The sequence below is a fragment of the Notothenia rossii genome, assembly GCF_949606895.1.
Source record: "Notothenia rossii genome assembly, chromosome: 1".
NCBI classification, from domain to species: Eukaryota; Metazoa; Chordata; class Actinopteri; order Perciformes; family Nototheniidae; genus Notothenia; species Notothenia rossii.
The window spans coordinates 95,289,519-95,314,561 of NC_136912.1; the positions used below are offsets into that span (position 1 = coordinate 95,289,519).

The 25,043-nt window shown below is 40.6% G+C and overlaps 2 protein-coding genes across 2 annotated transcripts in view; both read left to right on the forward strand.

Annotated features, from left to right (window-relative positions):
- Positions 1-3: 3 nt before the first annotated feature.
- On the forward strand, positions 4-17,363 carry LOC307019983 (NLR family CARD domain-containing protein 3-like; the record flags this gene model as incomplete). Its single annotated transcript, XM_079651077.1, has 10 exons — positions 4-11; positions 211-315; positions 1,460-1,564; positions 2,227-2,462; positions 3,632-5,447; positions 5,969-6,133; positions 6,910-7,080; positions 7,891-8,061; positions 14,347-14,390; positions 16,511-17,363. The coding sequence occupies 10 exons, from the start codon at positions 4-6 to the stop codon at positions 16,516-16,518; spliced, it is 2,829 nt and encodes a 942-aa protein (XP_079507203.1). The 3' UTR covers positions 16,519-17,363.
- A 6,179-nt stretch (positions 17,364-23,542) lies between these two features.
- LOC307028276 (electromotor neuron-associated protein 1-like) overlaps positions 23,543-25,043 on the forward strand; it is a 13,180-nt gene continuing 11,679 nt past the window's right edge. The window contains exon 1 of the mRNA XM_079663155.1: positions 23,543-24,108. Within this exon, the coding sequence (XP_079519281.1) occupies positions 23,901-24,108 (208 nt within the window). The 5' untranslated portion in view covers positions 23,543-23,900. The remainder of the gene's footprint in view (positions 24,109-25,043) is intronic.

Genomic DNA, 25,043 nt, shown 5'->3' on the forward strand with positions numbered 1-25,043 from the left:
GACATGTTTAAGTAAATGAACTTGGAACGTCTAGAACGTTTCACTCTCACAAAGAATTGCAACAACAGAAACCCACAAACACCATTTTTAAAACATAAAGTTTAGAGTAAGAACAAAAATCTTTAAAGGGGAAAGAAAATCAAAACTGAAATCAAACGCTGCTTTTTGCAAGAACTAGTGATGTTTGTTAACCATTTGTTGTTTCCACAGACAGAGAGCAGAGTCTCCAGTCCCCAGCTGTCTGTCTCTGAAGAGTGACTGGTCTATGGGGAAACCTGTACACTTCAGTAATGAACCTGGACCCCCAGACACAAGGTAAGAATCTGTTTCTCCTGTGAACTGACCTGAAGAGGAGTCTGATCTGATCTGAGTAGCAGATCACAGTACAGAAACTCAGTAAAGCATCACTGTGGAGTTCAGTCATGAAACAAAGCCAATGAGAGTAGAGAAACCCAGAAGAGGAAAGTAAAGAGGTAACTGAGCTCTGGCTGTGCTCATCAGCAACAGTTAATCATCTACTATTGTGAAATCATTCTCACACTCGAGATGTAGGGCTCTGTGTTAAGGCCCGGACACACCAGGCCGAAATCAGCCGTTCTCGTTAGTCGGACGACGAAGCGTGCCCTGTTGCCCAAACTCAATTTGGTGTGTCCCACACCGTCGGCCGTGACACGCCTTATTTGGCCTTTCATGGCCGACGCACGCGGCCGTGCGTCGGCCACAGGCAGTCGGACAGAGAAATCACTCTGATTGGCTGTTCAGCTAGCGAATCAGTGCATGAGAAGCGAAACGGTTGCTTGAGAATGTCTTCCACAAGCAACGCTCCAATGGCTGATAGCTCCAGTACCGCACGAAACATGTTTTCGATGGACGAGAGTGAAAATGGAACGCACACGCTATTTGTTGTAGGAGGTAAGTTTGAGAAAACCGGCTCGAAATACACTTTTTGTTATATTCCATGGAATGCTCTTAACATCCCGATAGCAATGAATATCTGAAGTGCTTTGACAATAAATACATAAAAATATCATCAGTGGAAGCCGTGGCGCTGTAGAAAGCACGACCAATCATCTGAGCCGGCTAAAGTAACGGGATGGCCTACCTGCCTGTCAGCCTTCCATCTGTGCACAAACTTATCTGGTGCCCTCATTGGTCATGAGCGCGTTCGTGTGTGTTGGAGGAGGGGCTCCGTGAGGAAGGGGCAGATTTGTTCCGGCTGTGTATTTTCAAATTCTAGCGCACTCGAGCTGGTTTCTCCAAAATTACCTACCACAACTTTAAGTAAATGAACTTCGAACGTGTAAAACGTTTCACTCTCACAAAGAATTGCAACAACAGAAACCCACAAACACCATTTTTAAAACATAAAGTTTAGATCAAAAAAAAAATCAAAAGTGAAATCAAACGCTGCTTTTTACAAGAACTAGTGATGTGTGTTAAACATTTGTTGTTTCCACAGACAGAGAGCAGAGTCTCCAGTCCCCAGCTGTCTGTCTCTGAAGAGTGACTGGTCTATGGCGACACCTATAAACTTCAGTAATGAACCTGGACCCTCAGACACAAGGTAAGAATCTGTTTCTGCTGTGAACTGAATAGATATATATATACTGTATATATCTATATATATATATATATATATATATATATATATATATATATATATATATATGCCATCTGATCATTTTAATCTCTTCTTTAATAATTACATGAGTGCAGTAGCCCACAGTATAGAAACTCATTAGAGCTCAGTATAGAAATGCAGACGTACTTGAATCAGATCAGGAACATATCGGCACCTAGAGCTCTACAGTACTTCATATTGAAACTGAAGTTATACATTTGTGTGTATCAACCATTGATTGTTAGTTTGACTATTAATGGAGCAGCCATTGTTGTGGACAGACCTGACAAAGTGTTCACTGCTTTTAAAAATTGGAATCGTTATGTAGTTATTACATAAACAAGTTTAATTTAGCCGTAGTAAAACTTGTGAGGTACAGTGAACATGCTGTAGGCGAGGATGTTACAGACAGAAGGGCGTTTTGTTTCATAATTATATGAATCACTAAATATCTACCACTTGGGAACAGTTACCAGGATGAAATATCATCTACAGATAAAGAACTTTAACAAACAAATCAAACAAGAATTTGTCATCTTTGGGTTGTTCCTTTGGTGAAAATCAGTCCCCGTAATGTGCTATAAAGGATGTGTTGATCTCCTCAGAGGGAAGAGGCAGAGTGGTGTTCCTGTGGAGGAGCAGCTGTACAGCTGTGCTCTGTGTCAGGACGTCCTGAAGGATCCAGTCTCTACCAGCTGTGGACACTGGTTCTGCATACAGTGCATCACCTCATACTGGAAGCAGAGACCTCCACCAGGAGACCCCTGCTGTCCCCAGTGTGGAGAAAGATCCAGAACCAGAGCTGGCCTGCAGACAGCCAGTCAGACCAGAACAGTACAAAGTAAGTCTGAGCATCTGTCCAGGGTTTCCCACAGATAGACTTTACTTGGGCTGCCTGCCCAGGTATATCACTACCCTCCTGGCTGGTCTACCTGCATGTGCCCTCCGACCTCTGCAGCTCATCCAGAATGCAGCGGCTCGTCTGGTCTTCAACCTTCCTAAATGTTCCCACACCACACCGCTCCTCCGCTCCCTTCACTGGCTTCCAGTAACTGCTAGAATCCACTTCAAGACACTGGTACTTGCGTACCATGCTGTGAATGCATCTGGCCCTTCCTACATCCAGGACATGGTTAAACCGTACACCCCAGCACGTGCACTCCGCTCTGCATCAGCCAAACAGCTCGCTGCACCCGCACTGCGAGGGGGACCCAAGTTCCCATCAGCAGAAACACGTGGGTTTGCTATCCTGGCTCCAAAATGGTGGAATGAGCTCCCCATTGAAATCAGGACAGCAGAAAGCTTACACATCTTCTTCAGACTGAAAACTCATCTCTTTGGACTCCACTTCCAGAGATAGAATTACTAACAAAGCACTTATATACTAATAAAGGACTGGCTTATCTAAAGCCAGTTGAGTAGCACTTGAAATGTTTGGCTCTATGAAACCTGATGTTCTTATATGATTCTGTTTTCTTCAAGTTTGTATCTTCTTGGTCGAATGTACTTAATGTAAGTCTCTTTGGATAAAAGCCTCAGCTAAATGAAATGTAATAATAACGTCCGCTCAAGTATATTTCGGGACCTATTTAGGTTTTTTTTTTTTATCCGTCCGTGAGCAATACGCCATCTGCGATCGATCAACTAGTGGACAATGATCCCTCGCTCTACGCCGCCTGTACCTGCTCGCTCTGCCATGGTGTGAAGGGTCTGCTAATAAGAGACCAACAGAAAGGGAGACCTTACGAGAAAAAGAGAAGTCAAATGTTGTTGCACATCACTCATGCGCAACTGTGGCGCAATTATGCGCTCTGCAGTAACCCCGCTGCGACGCTCCAAGAGCGTGCTCTATTAGCAAACCCCCCCCCTCCCCCTACCACCACAAGTATCATTCTGTGGGGAACACTGCTGTCTCCTGTTGTCTTCAGGCCTGAACACAGGATTCTTCCTGTTGTGTTGTACATAATATAAGTTCATATAAAACATCTTTTTTATTCTCCTCTCTTTCAGCAGAACGTGGTCTGCAGGAGGTTCTAGATGAACATAGGCTCAGTCTGAGGAGGAGATGTGAACGTGTGACTGAAGGAACTGGTCAAAGTGAAACCCTCCTCAACAGCATCTTCACTGAGCTCTACATCACACAAGGCCTGAGTGAAGAGGTTAATACCCAACATGAGGTGAGGCAGCTGGAGACAGCTTCCAAGAAGAAGCCCCTCCATTACACTCCAATCAAGTGCCAGGACATCTTTAAGTCCTCACCTGACCAACAGACTCTCATCAGAGCGGTCCTGACCAACGGAGTCGCTGGAGTTGGAAAAACCTTCTCAGTGCAGAAGTTCACTCTGGACTGGGCCGAGGGTTTGGGAAACCAAGATGTCAGTCTGGTGATCCCGCTCTCCTTCAGGGAGCTGAACCTGATCCGAGGTGAGCAGTACAGTCTTCTCAGGCTGCTCCATGTTTTCCATCCAACCTTACAGAAGCTCACAGCAGAGCAGCTGGCTGTCTGCAAAGTGCTGCTCATCTTTGACGGCCTGGATGAAAGCAGACTTTCTCTGGACTTCAGAAACAATGAGGTTGTGTCTGATGTCTCTCAGCAGTCCTCAGTCAACGTGCTGCTGACAAACCTCATCAGAGGGAAGCTGCTTCCCTCGGCTCTCGTCTGGATAACTTCCAGACCTGCAGCGGCCAATCAGATCCCTCCTGAGTGTGTGGACAGGGTAACAGAAGTACGAGGCTTCACTGACGCCCAGAAGGAGGAGTACTTCAGGAGGAGATGGAGTGATGAAGACCTGTCCAGCAGAATCATCTCTCACATCAAGAGCTCCAGGAGCCTCCACATCATGTGTCTGATCCCAGTCTTCTGCTGGATCACTGCTGCAGTTCTGGACCACATGTTGACTACAGACCAGAGAGGAGAGCTGCCCCAGACCCTCACTGACATGTACTCACACTTCCTGCTGGTCCAGACCAAGAGGAAGAAGCAGAAGTATGAAGAGGGTCATGAGACGAGTCCACAGCAGCTGACGGAGGCTGACAGGGAGCTTCTCCTGAAGCTGGGGAGGCTGGCGTTTGAACATCTGGAGAAAGGACACATCATGTTCTACCAAGAAGACCTGGAGCGCTGTGGTCTTGAGGTCACCGAGGCCTTGGTGCACTCAGGAGTTTGTACACAGATCTTCAAAAGAGAGAGTGTGATCTTCCAGAAAACAGTCTACTGCTTTGTTCATCTGAGCATTCAGGAGTTTCTGGCTGCAGTCTACATGCTGCACTGTTACACCATCAGAGACACAGAGGTACTGAAGGACTTCCTGCAGGAAGACTGGGACAAAGACAACAGTGATAGCAGTGATGATCACCCATCCCTGGATGTCTTCCTAAAGAGAGCCATGGAGAAATCCCTCTGTAGTGAAAATGGCCACCTGGACCTGTTTGTCCGCTTTCTCCACGGCCTCTCTCTGGAGTCCAACCAGAGACTCTTAGGAGGCCTGCTGGGTCGCACAGACAACGGACCAGAAGTCATCCAGAGAGCCATCAGCAACCTGAAGGAGATGAGAAGTGATGAAGACTCTGATGAAGACAGGAGCATCAACATCCTCCACTGTCTGACAGAGATGAAGGACCACTCAGTGCATCAGGAGATCACAGAGTTCCTGAAGTCAGAGAACAGATCAGAGAAGAGACTCTCTGTGACACGCTGCTCAGCTCTGGCCTACAGGCTGGAGATGTCAGAGGAGGTTCTGGATGAGTTGGACCTGGAGAAGTCCCAAACATCTGAGGAGGGACAACGGAGACTGACTCCAGCTGTGAAGAACTGCAGGAAGGCTGTGTGAGTCCAGATGTGATTCACTTTATAGATTAGTGTAGATAAGGATTTTAGTTTTTAAAATAAACACTATACAACTTGTTGCTGTTTCACATTCTGTGAGAGCAACATTTAATTAATACAATTATTCTAATAATTTTAAAATGGTACAGTTTTTTCATCTCTTCATTTTCCTTGTCAAAATAATATGAAGGATGCTTTATCACAGCAACATGTGATCAGAACATACAGAATAACTTTACATATGTCATTGAATGCAGTAAAGTTATTATGAAAGGATTGCAGTTTCTTTATCGTTAAATTAGACACAGAGCAATATCTGATTTATGTTGACTCTAGTCTTCTCTAGTGTAGAAGGTAGCTAGCAAAGAGGTGACAGACATGGGATCAGATCACCACATATTAAATAGACTAACATCCAATCAGATCATGGTGTTCAAAATGTTTTTCCTCAAATGCATGAAGTAAATATGTTGTTTCCCCTTTTTTTATATAAATTAATTCTGTAATATGTGTTCTTACAGAATTCCTGACAGTGGATTCTTAGACTGGGAAGTCGTGGCCTCAGCTCTGAAGTCTGACCCCTCCAATCTGAGAGAGCTGAAGCTGAGAGTAGACCTGCAGGATTCAGATGTGGAGCTGCTGAGTTCTGGACTAAAGAGTCCAAACTGTAGACTGGAGACTCTGAGGTCAGATCACTGGCTGTAGTTCATGTGGTTTTGCCCTGTGTTTATAATTTATATATTTATAATTCCATCATTTGAGTACAAAGATATTTTAATAAATTCACATTTATTTCTAAATTGTTGAAAATTTGACAAGAAAAACAGAAAGCAGAGAAAGTAGATGTGTGAGGGGACAGTGTGTGAGCTTCCACAGACTCACACTGTGCTCCAAGAGTCAGTGGAGATGCTGTCAGTACTGATGAGCTGTGAGGGAGATGGAGGAGGTTCTTCTGATGCATTATCAATGAATTTATAGTTATCTAATATTACATTTCTAAAAGTATCTTCATCATTTCTGACATTGGCATCTGAACCCTCTCCAGGTCTGAAAAGATGATGAGACTTTGAACTATCTCAAGCAGGACCATTGTTCTCTGAACTTACATGATGTGTTCTTTATTCAGACTCTGGTGCTGCTTCTTTGTAAACTCTGTGATCTTGAGTTGAATCAGTTTCTGTGGGTTTTGATTTGTCTGGCTGCACATCACGAGTTAGTGTAGAAGGAGCAGAGCTTATGATGTGAAGTCTCCACTTTTTATTGAAGGTGAAGAACGTTGTCTTTCATATTAATGAGAGCTCTTTTCACTTTTTGGATCTTACTGTTTTTAACCTGTCGGGAGTGTCCACTTTATAAACGTCTACATTCTCTACTTCTCCAGCTATCATCAGATTATTAAACCTTTCATTATTTCAATCAGGAACATTGTTTTCTAAACTTACATCACGTGTTCTTTATTCAGACTGGAGGGCTGCAGCTTGTCAGAGATCAGCTGTTCTGCTCTGATCTCAGCTCTGAAGTCCAACATCCATCTGAGAGATCTGGACCTGAGTCACAATGATCTGAAGGATTCAGGGGCGGAGCTGCTGAGAGATCTTCTGGAGAGTCCAGACTGCAGACTGGAGACTCTCAGGTCAGTTCTCCATCTCTAACTTCTGTGCTGAGATGAATATGTGAGAGTTGTGTTGACTCTGAGCTGCAGACATCAGGCTGATATGATCCTGATCCTCACTGAGCATCTCAATGCTAAAGTCTACTTTCTTCTTCTGTGGTTTAGCTCATTGACTGTAGCAGAGCTTTGTTAAAGAAAAATCATACTCTGCATAATTCACTCTGAACCTTTAAACACTTGGAATTCATCTTTTATTCTCCATCATGTTTTAAAAAAAAAAAATGACATTATAAACACATGAATACAATAATTAAATATTTCTATTAAAACTATCAAACACTAACAAATATTTTCAGTTGTTGCTGTTTCTAACATGTTTCTGAAGCTACATGATGCTCACACTGACTGAATAGTTTACACTGAAGATGCTGTGATCTATGTCTCCACTATTCCTGAAATAAATATTCTCTATTTATTTTGATCACATTTCTTCTAAATTCATCCTGACTTCTTTGTAAACTCTGTGATCTTGAGTTGAATCAGTTTCTGTGGGTTTTGATTTGTCTGGCTGCACATCACGAGTTAGTGTAGAAGGAGCAGAGCTTATGATGTGAAGTCTCCACTTTTTATTGAAGGTGAAGAACGTTGTCTTTAATATTAATGAGAGCTCTTTTCACTTTTTGGATCTTACTGTTTTTAACCTGTTGGGAGTGTCCACTTTATAAACGTCTACATTCTCTACTTCTCCAGCTATCATCAGATTATTAAACCTTTCATTATTTCAATCAGGAACATTGTTTTCTAAACTTACATCATGTGTTCTTTATTCAGTCTGGAGAGCTGCAGCTTGTCAGAGATCAGCTGTTCTGCTCTGATCTCAGCTCTGAAGTCCAACATCCATCTGAGAAATCTGGACCTGAGTGAGAACGATCTGCAGGATTCAGGAGCGGAGCTGCTGAGAGATCTTCTGGAGAGTCCAGACTGCAGACTGGAGACTCTCAGGTCAGTTCTCCATCTCTAACTTCTGTGCTGAGATGAATATGTGAGAGTTGTGTTGACTCTGAGCTGCAGACATCAGGCTGATATGATCCTGATCCTCACTGAGCATCTCAATGCTAAAGTCTACTTTCTTCTTCTGTGGTTTAGCTCATTGACTGTAGCAGAGCTTTGTTAAAGAAAAATCATACTCTGCATAATTCACTCTGAACCTTTAAACACCTGGAATTCATCTTTTATTCTCCATCATGTTTTAAAAAAAAAAAATGACATTATAAACACATGAACACAATAATTAAATATTTCTATTAAAACTATCAAACACTAACAAATATTTTCAGTTGTTGCTGTTTCTAACATGTTTCTGAAGCTACATGATGCTCACACTGACTGAATAGTTTACACTGAAGATGCTGTGATCTATGTCTCCACTATTCCTGAAATAAATATTCTCTATTTATTTTGATCACATTTCTTCTAAATTCATCCTGACTTCTTTGTAAACTCTGTGATCTTGAGTTGAATCAGTTTCTGTGGGTTTTGATTTGTCTGGCTGCACATCACGAGTTAGTGTAGAAGGAGCAGAGCTTATGATGTGAAGTCTCCACTTTTTATTGAAGGTGAAGAACGTTGTCTTTAATATTAATGAGAGCTCTTTTCACTTTTTGGATCTTAAAGGCCATGTAATGCATCTAACACAGGTGTTTTTTAACATGTAGTTTAGATATCACCAGAATAAAAATAAATAAAAATGTTTAAAGTTTCGTCATAATTAAATGACATATACGTTAAAAACCGATGTTGGTTCCGAAGTTTGCCGAGTACGCCCCCGATCACTCCCGAACGAGCGGTGACGTCACACGTGGCAAACATTGCCATTTGATCAAATCAGTCCGAATGGCAAGCAACGCGATAACTTCAGACAGCGACAGCGACAGCGATCATTCAAGCTCAGATTCGGTGGGTTATCTGGATACAGTTACAGAAGTAGAGAGTCAACCAGCTAGCCTTTCACTTCAAGGCATCTTGCCTTATAAGTACGAGCCTCCTGCCCAGCAATCGAACAACGAGGCAGAAACTTGTGAAAGAGAAGCGGATTCCGCAGCCGGCGAGACTCGAGTCGGCAATACTGAATGGTAAATTATGTTTTATTTAATTTGACCTGCACTAAATGTCGATCTTAATTTGTCATCTGTTCCTCACACGTCCGGCAGATATTGTTTTGTTTTTTAATGTTATGTACAATATTCAGGTGTACATGTCAATGCTGTGAAAGCATGCCCACTGCAGATGAATGTGTATGCTGCAGAGAGATCTGGCAGGTGATGGAACAAATAGACAGTTTGCAACCTACTGACCAGATAGCAGAGTCCTGCATCGGGTCGGGTATCCGCGGGTACCCGACGGGTGACCCGCAAAAAAGGTGATTTGCGGGTGGTATTTTTTCAAACGCTTTTTTCCGGGTTCGCTTCTGGGTAAAACAAAGATGATGCGGGTCCGGTTGCGGGTGTTGCATAATAAATATATTTAAACAATAATAATTTAGTTTAATGTTTAAATCCTCAGACCTCTCCTCCGCGTTACCGAGCATAATCATAACCTCTGCAGTGCATCTATCTGCTGCTGAGCGCACCACATTCTGAATGGCTGAGGTGAAGCTCTCTATAGGGGAGAATACAGCATTTTCAATAACTCTTCCTCAAGAGCGAAATCCAACGTCTGGGAGGCTTTTGGTGTCATCCTAGATGGAGAAAATAAACAACATCCCAGGCTTTTTGAGCCAAATATGCAACTGCGTGTGTTAATAATTGCACGTTGTCACTGCTTATAGGCCTATATATGCGGGTTCGGGTCGGGTTGCGGATCATGTGCCGGCGGGTCGGGTCGGGTTGCAGAACTAATTGGCAATATGTGCGGGTAGCGGGGCGGGTTCGGTACTGCACGTCACGGGTGCGGGGCGGGAGCGGGTCTTGAAAATCAGACCCGTGCAGGACTCTGCCAGATAGAAGACACCGACGAGAAACCAAGGTGCATTATTAGCCACCCAGGCTTTAGAGAAGGCTGTCTCAGTGTTTGGACACTGAAAATAGCGTATCTTCAATACAAACAACAACACAGAGCAGTTGATGGCCCACTACACCAGTAAGTAAATATTGATTGACCCAACTGCCTATTGCAGCTTTGCTTTCATATAATACTTTTAGTCGCTACAGATATGGTACACTTTTAAAGATACCATTAAACTCTTTCAAGCAGTCAAAAACAGCTTGGCTTTTATTTTTTCTGTGTATGCAAGTTCAATGTATGCTTGGGAAAAGAAACAACTACACATGTGAGGAAATATATAAGAGGTCTATGATTCTGTCAAGCAGTCATGTAAAACCTCATATTTATTTTGTACAAGTAAAATACAAATATCATGTTATAAGCCAATTTGTAACCATTGCTACATAATAGTACTACATAACATTTTATTTTTCTCCAAATATATTTATAATCTGTATACTTTTTTTTCATTAGGAAGTATCGATATACAGCTTATCGACAGTTTGTACGTTGGTGCTGGGGTGTACTCGGCCCAAAAATCAGAATCCCGCTGCCTGCATGTGCTGTAACCGAGATACGGAAGACTTACCCTGAACCGGGAGGCCGCTATCAGGGATTTCAATGGCCAAATCTGTAATTTGACATAAGTCATGCAGCTGAACTGGTTAAAATGGTTTCGCATGATGTAAATAATTTACAAAGTACATCATTTACAATATTATTTTTCCAAAGAAACATGTAAATAAAACAACATTTTCCAAATCGCAAATTTGTAAGATTGTATTAATTTACTGTTTGATAAATAAAAAAGGGTTCTTTTGTTAATTTTTCACTTGTAACATTTTATCTTTATTGCAGTGTACATTAGTCTATTTTGGTATATGTGCGAGCCCACAAATAATTAAAAGTGGTAAAAATAATAAAGATATTCAGACGTAATTCATTTTTGGCCTTACTTATTTCACTTCAACTTTTATATATTTCAGTCACTAGGCAAGTTCACTGTACTCTGGTGACATTTAGCTCAAGCTGGCATAACACCTGTAGTAACTTAATTCTGACCCGAGTTTTGTGCACAATCTTCCAGCACCCATGATCAATGTTTATAGCAATCAGGAAACATTCACAGCTCACAATTACACATCGCTTCCCCATCATGAATTGTTAGATAAAAAAAGTTTAGCGAGGTCCGGTTACACATATGTTGAGCGAAAATAGCGGAAGGATACAAAACAAACAATCCAGACGGGGCTGGTGTTTGCCACGTGTGACGTCACACAGCTGGGTTAATGGCTGGCAAGCTTTTTGCTACCGGAGCGGAATAACACGGGAAAGTGGCACACATTTCATGTTATTTGGGGGGTATTTATGGAAAGAATCATTGATGTTGATATGTCAAATGAAACAGTGGAAAGTGATGAAGCGATTTATTAACACAGAATAACATTTATTTTGGACATTACATGGACTTTAATGTTTTTAACCTGTCGGGAGTGTCCACTTTATAAACGTCTACATTCTCTACTTCTCCAGCTATCATCAGATTATTAAACATTTCATTATTTCAATCAGGAACATTGTTTTCTAAACTTACATCACGTGTTCTTTATTCAGACTGGAGAGCTGCAGCTTGTCAGAGATCAGCTATTCTGCTCTGGTCTCAGCTCTGAAGTCCAACATCCATCTGAGAGATCTGGACCTGGGTGAGAACGATCTGCAGGATTCAGGAGCGGAGCTGCTGAGAGATCTTCTGGAGAGTCCAGACTGCAGACTGGAGAGACTCGGGTCAGTTCTCCATCTCTAACTTCTGTGCTGAGATGAATATGTGAGAGTTGTGTTGACTCTGAGCTGCAGACATCAGGCTGATATGATCCTGATCCTCACTGAGCATCTCAATGCTAAAGTCTACTTTCTTCTTCTGTGGTTTAGCTCATTGACTGTAGCAGAGCTTTGTTAAAGAAAAATCATACTCTGCATAATTCACTCTGAACCTTTAAACACCTGGAATTCATCTTTTATTCTCCATCATGTTTTTTTAAAAATAAATGACATTATAAACACATGAATACAATAATTAAATATTTCTATCAAACACTAACAAATATTTTCAGTTGTTGCTGTTTCTAACATGTTTCTGAAGCTACATGATGCTCACACTGACTGAATAGTTTACACTGAAGATGCTGTGATCTATGTCTCCACTATTCCTGAAATAAATATTCTCTATTTATTTTGATCACATTTCTTCTAAATTCATCCTGACTTCTTTGTAAACTCTGTGATCTTGAGTTGAATCAGTTTCTGTGGGTTTTGATTTGTCTGGCTGCACATCACGAGTTAGTGTAGAAGGAGCAGAGCTTATGATGTGAAGTCTCCACTTTTTATTGAAGGTGAAGAACGTTGACTTTAATATTAATGAGAGCTCTTTTCGCTTTTTGGATCTTACTGTTTTTAACCTGTTGGGAGTGTCCACTTTATAAACGTCTACATTCTCTACTTCTCCAGCTATCATCAGATTATTAAACCTTTCATTATTTCAATCAGGAACATTGTTTTCTAAACTTACATGATGTGTTCTTTATTCAGACTGATAGACTGCAGCTTGTCAGAGATCAGCTGTTCTGCTCTGACCTCAGCTCTGAAGTCCAACATCCATCTGACAGATCTGGACCTGAGTCACAACGATCTGCAGGATTCAGGAGTGGAGCTGCTGAGAGATGTTCTGGAGAGTCCAGACTGCAGACTGGAGACTCTCAGGTCAGTGAGGGGTCGACTCAGTCTCTGCTGGTTCAGCAGGATTGTATTGAACACAGGGAGGTGGATGTGTTCCTCTAACTGGGGAATCTCTCCAGTTCCACCTTCCAGGCGTAGCCTAGCTTAGCACAACACATCAGTGATGTTACCATTTATCTGCAGTTTCTCCTTTTGTTCATCTCATGGTTCTTTTCTTGCGTTCTCCCAAGAACAATATAATGCAAGCTGACAATGCAAAGCCACATTTCAGTCAGGTGCAACTTGTTAACAGACAAATCCTACTCTGCATAATTCACTCTGATCCTTTAAACACCTGGAATTCATCTTATATTCTCCATCATGTTTCTTTTATAAATGATATAATAAACAGATTAATACAGTTAATACACATTTCTATCAAAACTATCAAACACTAACAAATAATTTCAGGTTTTGCTTTTTCTTTAAAAAATGTTTCTGAAGCTACATGATGCTCACACTGACTGAATAGTTTACACTGAAGATGCTGTGATCTATGTCTCCACTATTCCTGAAATAAATATTCTCTATTTATTTTGATCACATTTCTTCTAAATTCATCCTGACTTCTTTGTAAACTCTGTGATCTTGAGTTGAATCAGTTTCTGTGGGTTTTGATTTGTCTGGCTGCACATCACGAGTTAGTGTAGAAGGAGCAGAGCTTATGATGTGAAGTCTCCACTTTTTATTGAAGGTGAAGAACGTTGTCTTTCATATTAATGAGAGCTCTTTTCACTTTTTGGATCTTACTGTTTTTAACCTGTTGGGAGTGTCCACTTTATAAACGTCTACATTCTCTACTTCTCCAGCTATCATCAGATTATTAAACCTTTCATTATTTCAATCAGGAACATTGTTTTCTAAACTTACATCACGTGTTCTTTATTCAGACTGAGTGAGTGCAGTTTGTCAGAGATCAGCTGTTCTGCTCTGGCCTCAGCTCTGAAGTCCAACATCCATCTGAGAGATCTGGACCTGAGTTACAACGATCTGCAGGATTCAGGAGTGGAGCTGCTGAGAGATGTTCTGGAGAGTCCAGACTGCAGACTGGAGACTCTCAGGTCAGTGAGGGGTCGACTCAGTCTCTGCTGGTTCAGCAGGATTGTATTGAACACAGGGAGGTGGATGTGTTCCTCTCACTGGGGGATCTCTCCAGTTCCACCTTCCAGGCGTAGCCTAGCTTAGCACAACACATCAGTGATGTTACCATTTATCTGCAGTTTCTCCTTTTGTTCATCTCATGGTTCTTTTCTTGCGTTCTCCCAAGAACAATATAATGCAAGCTGACAATGCAAAGCCACATTTCAGTCAGGTGCAACTTGTTAACAGACACATTTTACAGTTAAAAAGTTAGTCTGTTAGTTTTTCCTATGAAGTTGTTTTGTTGATCACTCAGGACTCTGAAGCTGACTCAAAGAACAAACACTTCTTTGAACTGGATCTAAAACTGTTGGATTGTGTTCATCCCTACAGGATCAGAGGAGGAGAGACGATCACAGCCAAGATCCAGAAGAAATGTGAGTATTGAACTCATATCCTCCAAATATATCCAAACTATCGTACATGCAATCAAATCATAGGTAATATATTTATGTATCACTTGATGAAATCTGTGCCTCCCGTTTATGTCTAACATCAAGAAAGGCGCTGAAGCTTCAAATACAATATAAAAACACAAATGTGCCAAAACACGTGAAGAAACATCTTCAGCAACTTGACAACACATGAACAGCATTTAGAGCATATTCACCAACTTGAGGAAACATGCGCAGCGTTTACTAAAAGCCAGACATTAACGAACCGCTGTAAAAAGAAAACGCTGCAAGAAGCTCAAAACAAAACTGAAAGGCGGACACTAAAGTGTAGATATTATAAAGATATATAACAGTATAAAGTCTTTTGTCAGTATATCTGAAAGGACAAGGTTAGCTAGCTAGCTTACAGCCGATCTGCAATAATACCTGAAGGAATCATGCGATCATTGTTCAAATAAACCCATAAAACTTAAATGTTTTGTTTCCACTGACAGTTTAACAGATTGAAACGTTTTGCTCAAGAACTGCGTTCGGGTCTGATACTGTCCCACAAACAAAGGATGCGTAGAATATCCCTTGAAAAGTGAAATTAAATATATTGATTGAATGGAATCTGTGTGAATACCAACACACCAATCAACTTTCTCATTAATTCTTTAAGCTGCAAAATAACAGCAGCCTTATATGTTTGACTTCTTATTCACACACTGATGGCAGCGAGCAGGGACGCGGGAGGTCAGTCAGAGTTGGGGGTGCGCTGGGGGGGAGCCTCGCAGTCTGCGTGATCCGTGTGTAGGGAGGGGCGGCCCTGTATAATAACGTCATATTAAATGCAGTCGTTTGGTCTTTAGCAACAGCTTGTGAGAGCAGCGCATTCATCGGTGTTCGTTTTAATGCTGCCAGTTTGTGGACGGCCTGTGTGTTGATGGGACTTCTCATGCTCCCTAAATGTTTCCCCTTCCTTTCGCCAGTTGTTAAATCCTCCTTTCACAAAACTCCCATCCCTGATCTTGTCTGCACTGACGAGCTTCTTTTCTATAGCAGAGCAACAGAAGAAGCACACCACGTTATCACTTTCTCTTATATAGTGAAGCTTTTTATGGACTGCTTACACTAAAATGCTAACTCAAAAATAGGAACTCAAAATAAAACTTTTGTATGGATTTGTTTAGTGAACTTTTTGGCGTTGCAGTTACAACTCTCCGCCAACAGATGGGGGTGCTGCAGCCCCCTCAGCACCCCCCCTTCCCGCGTCCATGGCAGCGAGCGACCACAGGAACAAATCCTAAAACCCTGAAATGACTCAGCATTTCTGCACTTCCTGTTCCTTTGTCTTCAAGTCAAATGTGTATTTGGTTTGACGCCTGAAATAATGTGATTAACACCATTTTAAGAGAAATGTTAACGTTAGCTCGGGGGGCGGGGCTTAATGAAAGTAGGCGGGGCTTAAGGGGTGCACATATATGGAGCCATTTCAGGGTTATAAGTTTTGATCATTCAAAAAAATACAATTTATTTGAAAGTCCAAGTTTTCATCCTGAACTTTGAAAAATACAATGTTGTATTAAAAAAAAAAGAACTTTTAACTCACTTCCATAACAACACTAAATAATAATACCTTCACTAAACACAAAAACAGCAAGAAAATAAATGTTTAACTATTAAATAATATAAAGCTCGAAGAGTGCCTTTAAACAGGCGGTTCTAACGAGTGGCTAGATTCATAATAACGTCGTCACGCTGATCACGGAGAAACTCATCTCCTCATTGGCTGTGATGTTAAATCATGTGACTGTGATGTAGCTCCTTTATAGCCTGATGCTAGCTTTTCACTTGTGTGAAAGAACAGGTATTGGATGTACGCTACTCAAAAGGAATGTGTAAATACCGTAGGGTAATCGCTTTTTGACATTTGAATAAGGAAATGTTACAAATGATATATTTTAAATAAATAAACCCACCACTGGGAAAGCTGAGGAATATGAATATCTCTGTGACATCACATTGAACTTGTGTCTAACTTATTATTCATGTTTTAAGAGATCTCTGTTTAAAGTGATTGTTGGTTATATAACTAGAGTATTTCTCTGTTTATCTTCCAGGTCCATGAGGGGATATTGTTAACCATCAGGCATTCAGCTCCGTAATCCTGCCTTTGGTTCGTTTCCTGCCATTTCTGTCCCTCAAGTCTTTGGAAAGAGTCAGAACGTCTACGGAGAAGAGGAAGAACAGTTTTAAAGGATGACATGTTTGCGTTAATCACCCCGACTGCTTTAATCACACGTGACTATTTTTCACTCATGTTCCCGGTAATACCTTACACTAAGCAGTGGCGGCGCCAGACATTTTCTTTTGGGGGTGCTGTGGGGTAGCTTGACGTTTCATAGAGGGTGCTCAAACATGTAGGGTTTCCCATTAAGACACCGGGCGCTAGAGTGGAATGTTCTACTGCAACACTCCCCACACGCACACACACAGTGTATGGCATTTTTTTAACAAGTGGGGAGTGGACCTAACCTCCTCTAAGGGGGTCCGGGGCATGCTCCCCCGGGAAGATCAATCAATCTGGTGCACTTAGAGAGCAAAATGAAGAGATCTATGGATACCTCTCTCAACACCCATTTGAAACAGAACTGTAAACAGATGTTCTTTTTCTTTATGGATATTTTACAAATCACTCCCCTTTCAAACTGTATTCTTGTTTTCTGTCATATAGTATTTCATAACTGTTTTTCATTTATTCTCTTGTTTTATAACTATAATGATCATATGAAGGTGTGCCGCGCAAATAATCTTTTGAATAATTCGTGACCAAACTTGTTTTAAAATTATTATTTATTTAAAAAAAAAAACATTATGCATGCTTTAGGTAACATGAATCTGTCTTTGGCTCTTTTCTGCTGTAACAATATACATGTCACCTCTGTGGGAATAATAAAGGGATTCTGATTCTGATCGTTATTATCACATGTTTTGAATGCATCTAGTTTTAGATGAATGACCTGACTATATGGACGGAGACATTACATCACATGTCACTTGTTAGACGCTTCTATCCAAAGCGACTTCCATACTCAATACTGTGGACAATCCCCACAGGAGCAATTTGGGGTGAAGTGTCTCAGGGACACAACGACATGCTGACTGCAGTGGGGTTTGAACCTGAGACCCCCTGATCCCAACACGTATGCACAACCCACTGCGCCACACACCTCCTACAGACAACATGAAGCTTTCACTCCTGAGGGGACTGACAACAACCAATACCCAGCGACAACACCCGGGCAGAGATAATACATTTACAGTTGTGAATAATGTTTGATATCCTGATGGTAAACCCTTCTTACGTTAATGTCTGTTACTTGGGACGGTTGAAACACACGGGCTCTTCCTCTCTCTGCATCCTCCTCTTGTTTGTCCTTCAGTGATCTGTTGTTGTTGTGCTATTTGAAGGTTAATGGAGGAAACTCTCGGAAGAGCACCTTCAACATTACAGATATACTACAATATACTACTAAACTCACGAAAAACTAATCTTGTAATCTGTCCGGCAGAGGCTCAGTCAGTAGGGGCTTGGACTGTGAGCCATAGGGTTGCTGGTTCAAGTCCCCGACCAGACAGTGTGACAGTTGCTACTTGGAGAGGTCCCAGTTCACCTTGAGCAAGGCACAGGACACCCTTGTCTGTATTTAATCATATCATTTTGTTATTGTTTATATTCATGTCATTTTCCATCCTCCATTCCTCACCTAAATATACAGCATATTAACCTCCACCATAAGGCAATCTATTTTAACCCTTTGATGGCCTTCTCCCAGAGTCTCAGTTTGCTTACGAGACACACTTGCCCCCTTCCACCTGGATGATGCGTTTTTAAGCCGGACCTCCCTCGCTGGTCTTGTTGTTGATATTTGAGGAGAATATCCGCAGCATCCCCGTGTAGCTGCACACCACCACCATGTCTAAGGTTTAAGGCATTACTAAATATTAAATGTCACTGTAATGTGAACAGCTGTGATGCAAATGTGAGTTGAAGTTGTTACTGGGAAATGAGAGTAAAAGGCAAATAATCTGTTTGAAAGTCATCCTTTTCTGTGTAAATATGCTTTTAATAACTCAGTATTTCATTGTTTCTGTGTTTTAATTATCATACATCTATTTAATTCACTGTCTTGCATTATCTCACCGTCAAAGAGTTCTGCTTTTATTAGGATTTTATTCTCTAAAGAGTCACATTTGGAGAAAAGCGTGAAGAGAAATGTTAGAAATAGTTTTAAGAAAATAAATATTCACAACAAACAGAAGTTGTTTTTCTTTATTTCAATGACATTTTAAGAGTTTCAGTATTCAATCAGAAATACAATGAATATATCAATCACTCCATTTGGTTGTATTTGAGTAAAAGTAGAAGTACTCAGATCTTGTACTTGAGTAAAAGTAGAAGTACTCAGATCTTGTACTTGAGTAAAAGTAGAAGTACTCAGATCTTGTACTTGAGTAAAAGTAGAAGTACTCAGATCTTGTACTTGAGTAAAAGTAGAAGTACTCAGATCTTGTACTTGAGTAAAAGTAGAAGTACTCAGATCTTGTTCTGGAGTAAAAGTAGAAGTACTCAGATCTTGTTCTGGAGTAAAAGTAGAAGTACTCAGATCTTGTTCTTGAGTAAAAGTAGAAGTACTCAGATCTTGTTCTTGAGTAAAAGTAGAAGTACTCAGATCTTGTTCTTGAGTAAAAGTAGAAGTACTCAGATCTTGTTCTTGAGTAAAAGTAGAAGTACTCAGATCTTGTTCTGGAGTAAAAGTAGAAGTACTCTGATCTTGTTCTGGAGTAAAAGTAGAAGTACTCAGATCTTGTTCTTGAGTAAAAGTAGAAGTACTCAGATCTTGTTCTTGAGTAAAAGTAGAAGTACTCAGATCTTGTTCTTGAGTAAAAGTAGAAGTACTCAGATCTTGTTCTTGAGTAAAAGTAGAAGTACTCAGATCTTGTACTTGAGTAAAAGTAGAAGTACTCAGATCTTGTACTTGAGTAAAAGTAGAAGTACTCTGATCTTGTACTTGAGTAAAAGTAGAAGTACTCAGATCTTGAGTAAAAGTAGAAGTACTCAGATCTTGTTCTTGAGTAAAAGTAGAAGTACTCAGATCTTGTACTTGAGTAAAAGTAGAAGTACCAGAGTGTAGGAATACTCTGTTACAGTAAAAGTCCTGCATTCAAAATGTTCCTCAAGTGAAAGTAGAAAAGTATTCTCATCAAGAATAAACAGACAAGAAAGAGAAGCTCTAAAGACAGAAATCAGGAAACAAATGAGTTTTAAAGAGATGTTAGACATTGGGTCAGGGAGGCTTTATATTATGTAAGAAGAACAGAGTTAATAAAGATAATTTAATATTTTTATTTTTGGTTGAATTCTGGTCCTCAATCCAAAACTCCAACTCATTGTCTTCAGTGTTTTTTTGTTTTTTTTTAGTTTTAAGGTTATTTGTATAAATACTTGTCTTTAGCATCCTACATTGCAATGCTAAATTGTTTCTTAAAAAAACGTATTTTGTACAATCCTTATGGGGAGGCTGTGGCTCAGTGGATACTAGTGTGATGGACTTCGAATCAGGGGGTAGTGAGTTCGAGTTCCACTGCAGTCAGCATGTCGTTGCGTCCCTGAGACACTACACCCCAAACTGCTCCTGTGGGGATTGTCCACAGTACTCAATGTATGTTAGTCGCTTTGGATAAAAGCTTCTAACAAATGACATGTAATGTAATATATTTCTTTTTTTACCTACTTCTTTTTTTTATTGTTTATGTTCGCACCACCAGATACCAAAAGCAAATTCCTTGTAAGTGTAAACGTACCTGGCAATTACATTACATTAAATGTCACTTGTAAGACGTTTTTATCCAAAGTGACTAACATACTCAATACTGTGGACAATCCCCACAGGAGCACTTTGGGGTGAAGTGTCTCAGGGACACAACGACATGCTGACTGTAGTGGGGTTTGAACCTGGCTGTGACCCCCTGATCCCAACACCAACGCACTAGTCCACTGCGCCACACGCCTCGTTAATACACTTTATTCTGATTCTGACAGGCAGTTTCATCCCACAGGCCATAAGACTGTTAAACACCTGCACTTTTGGAAGAACTATTTATCAATATTCCAATTACTTTTATAGACTATTCTGCACTATTTCTACTATATTCAATTTTATTGTATTTATTTGCACTATTTTATCTGTTGTATTGTTGCTCTGTTGGAGGAGCCTGTGACCTCAGATCTTCATTGATATATCTCACTGTAGCTATGTACAGTACACATGCCAATAATAGCCTTGAATCTTGAACAGGGTCGAAATCACAAACATCTCAAGGTCTCAGAAAGATCTTAAACTGCTGATGGATTAATTACATTACATGGCATTACATTTAGCTGAGGCTTTTATCCAAAGCAACTTACAATAAGTGCGCTCGACCAACAAAATACAAACTTGAAGAAAACAGAATCATATAAGTACATCAGGTTTCATAGAGCCAAACATTTCAAGTGCTGCTCAACTGGCTCTAGATCAGCCAGCTCTTTATTAGTATATAAGTGCTTTGTTAGTAATTCTATCTCTGGAAGTGGAGTCCAAAGAGATGAGTTTTCAGTCTGAAGAAGATGTGTAAGCTTTCTGCTGTCCTGATTTCAATGGGGAGCTCATTCCACCATTTTGGAGCCAGGATAGCAAACCCACGTGTTTCTGCTGATGGGAACTTGGGTCCCCCTCACAGTGCGGGTGCAGCGAGCTGTTTGGCTGATGCAGAGCGGAGTGCACGTGCTGGGGTGTACGGTTTAACCATGTCCTGGATGTAGGAAGGGCCAGACCCATTCACAGCATGGTACGCAAGTACCAGTATCAGTCAATCAATCAATCAATATTTATTTATATAGCTCAATATCACAAATGTTACATTTGTCTCAGTGGACTTCACAGTTTGTACAGAATATCAGTATGACAATACGACACCCTCTGTCCTTAGACCCTCTGTCCTTAGACCCTCACATCGTACAAGGAAACACTTCCAGAGAAAACCCACAGTTTAAAGGGGAACATGGGAGAAACCTCAGGGAGAGCAACAGAGGAGGGATCCCTCTCCCAGGACGGACAGACGTGCAATAGATGCCGTGTGTAAATCAAAAAGATAATACATTTACAGGTAGACCAAATGTTTGGAAATGCATGTGTCTATAATAAGAAGATGAATCCACGAGGATGTCAAGAGTCCTGTGGGAGCCATCAGGGAAGTAGTATGAGAGTCAGGCAGGACCGCAGGTTCAGCCACGAGACGTAATTTTGGGTGACTGACATTTATTGGATATTATTAATAATAATTTGCGTTTTTTTTTTACCATTTCAGTGTTATATGTAATGCTTGTAATGTTATGTAAATATGAATGAGATTTATTTATTGAAAAAAAATTTTTTTAAATGAAAACTATAGGCTCCTCTTCCATGTATGATCAAAGTGACAAGGCAGTTCCTTGAACTTGGCATTTTAAATAAATTGCAATTTATGTATAAAACAATTTTTTTCATTTTTTTATTTAGTACCATTGCAAAGACAATCTCTATTTATTCAACATATATAATGAATGTGAGTATTAGGTCAACGTGATGTATTTTGGTGTCTGCAAAAGTAAGTGACAGTACTTCCACCTTTTCTGTAGAATGACCCATCTATCAAAACCCAGTTATTAACATTCATTGGATTGCACACTTTGTTTGTTTGTTTGGATATGTAGCAAATTGACATTTTAAATAGCACTTAATGACTGACTGAATGGAAATGACAATACATGAAAATGTAAAACGAAAAAAGCGATCATGAAAATGCTTCCCAAAAATGAATTAAAAGATTTTTGACCACTTTTTTGTTCAGATATATCACATATTTGTAACTAAATGATACATGAATTGGAACAAAACCCAGCATCAACTGAGGAGTGACTCCCGTGAGGTTCATGTATTTTCTTCACTCCGCTGGGAAACTGCTCTCATGTCAAGAAGCATCAGATCAGTGCACGCACTGCATCGTCCAATCAGTGAGCGATACACAGTAAGGGGGCGGGGCGAGTGTCGGAGGATTTCATCGGAATTGGCCCCGTCTCAGGTCGGTTAAATTAAATCCTTGCTTCCCTCACTTGCGTCGTTTCCCTGTGTTTAGTCCCTCCCTCCAGAGAAACATGGAGGGACGCAAGGAAACCACGAGAAGCAGGGAAATGAGTTTTAAGAGCACTAGGACGTCCTTTCCTCCGGAGCGTCACGTGAAGCGACGTCCGTTTGTGATGACGCCGCACAGCTGTTCGTCTGACAGCAGCTCTTTCCCCGTTATTTTCACAAACACCCCCGCCACACACTTACTGACACAAACATTTGTATCATCTGTTGTAGACCCCAATAAATAAAATCAAATAAGAACTCATTCTCAAAAAAGATAAACGCCAATCTTAAAATGTATAAACGAACAATAGTTTGATTAATATTGATTAGAGTGCACAATAGAAATAAAATAATTGAGAGAAGAAATATATATATTATCTATCAAAACCCAGTTAGATTAACATTCATTGGATTTCACACTTTGTTTGTTTGTGTGGATATGTAGCACATTAACATTTTAATAGCACTTAATGACTGACTGAATGGAAATGACAGTAAATGAAAATATAAAACGAAAAAAGCGATCATGAAAATGTTTCCAATAAATAAAGAAAAAGATTTTTGACCACTTTGTTGTTCAGATATATCACATATTTGTAACTAAATGATACATGAATTGAAAAAAAACACAGTTTAAACTGAAGAGTGACTCTCGTGAGTTTCATTTATTTTCTTCACTCCGCTGGGGTACTGCTCTCGTGTCAAGAACAAGAAGCATGAGATCAGTGCATGCACTGCATCGTCCAATCAGTGAGCGATACACAGTAAGGGGGAGGGGCGAGTATCTGAGGATTTCATCGGAGGATGGAGTGGTGGTTCCTCGATTATCGCTCCTCCATTATCGCTCATCGCTCCTCAATCTTCGGTCCTCCGGCAGAAATAAGAGCCATGGCAGACAAATCAACTTCCGGTGAGACCGAGGAGCGAGGAAATGAAAATAGTCGACCTGAGACAGGGCCCCAGGACATGATGAACGTTAGCACCCAATATGAGTAGGAAGGGTTTATAATTATGTTTTTGTTATTGGTATTTAAACTGATAACAACAAAAGAAAAAATATATATGGTCAAATGAAATGTGGAATATTTATACAAACTGATCCACATTATCCACTACTACACCTTATTAGACAGAAATACATCTTGAATACAGAAAGGTGGCGGTAATGCGCCTTTAACGCTTTTTACCAGCCGCCATTACGCCGTAAAGAGAAGACGACGAAGAAGAAGAAGAAGTTTACAGCAGTGGGCGTGGCTTGTGTTCGGATGACGTCACTAGTGGACAGTCCACACACAGCATGATGGCGGCAGCAGCGGTAGCGGTGGAGCGGGGCGGAGGAACTGGAGGAACCGGAGCACCGGGAGGACCGTCTCCTGCTGGAGCCTCTGCCCGGGCTGAAGGCTCCTCTCCCCGGCCTGGCTCTGCGGGTTTCTCGGTGCTGGTGGTGGTCGGGTCTATGCGGACCAACGGGCTTCTGGAGCGGCTGTTGAAGCAGATAGAGACCGGTGAGTATCAGACATCCTTTCAAAATAGAAGTCCTCCTGTGTACTGCACTAACGTTTTTTTAATTATTATTACTGATTAATATGTAATATTCCATTCCTCTCATACTTATGTATATATAATATCCTGCTTTATATTTTGTTACTTTACATTTGTAATTCAACATGTATATGTGCTACTTCTTTTTTAATGCTATTTTATTTCTATTGCGATGTTTACAAAATACACACACACACACACACACACACACACACACACTCACTTACAATATTCTTTAAAAAATACACATTTTTAGGAGGGTACAGGAGAATGCATGTTATGATTTTGATTTCAGGAGGTTAATTTAACCTGAGTTAATGTTCCAGATGTTATAGAAATGGTCAGATTTGTAGAATATTATTAAAGATATTCCAGGGAAATCAACTCAAATATAGTTTAGAGAGAAGGGCCCTCATCTTTAGTCCTAGAGTAAGGACAGTATATCATCTTTTACAGCAGCAGTAGGTAGTGTTTTGATTCGTAGACCTAAATTCAAAAGGGTCTCCATTCAGTCTGTTTTTGGTGAGTTTTCTGCCACTATTCCCAAAGTTAGTGGTCGGTTTTCTGATATGTAATGGCTTGTTTTCTGTGTGATTTTGACCACATTTTCCGTTTATCCGTTATTTCCTAACAGCAAAAGTAAGGACATTATATAATCTTTAACTAGAAGCAGTAGGTAGTGTTTTGATTCGTAGACCTAAAGACAGTGGGTCCATATATTGTGTTTTAATGAGAGAGAGACAGATGTTTATTAGTATTAATCTCTGTCTCTCTCTCTCTGCCTCTCTGTCTGTCTGTCTGTCTCTCTCTATCTGCCTGTCTGTCTTTCACACCAAGTACTTTGCCGTACTGTTTACTAAACGTCTTATCCTTACATAATTAAAGTCCCTATTCTCCA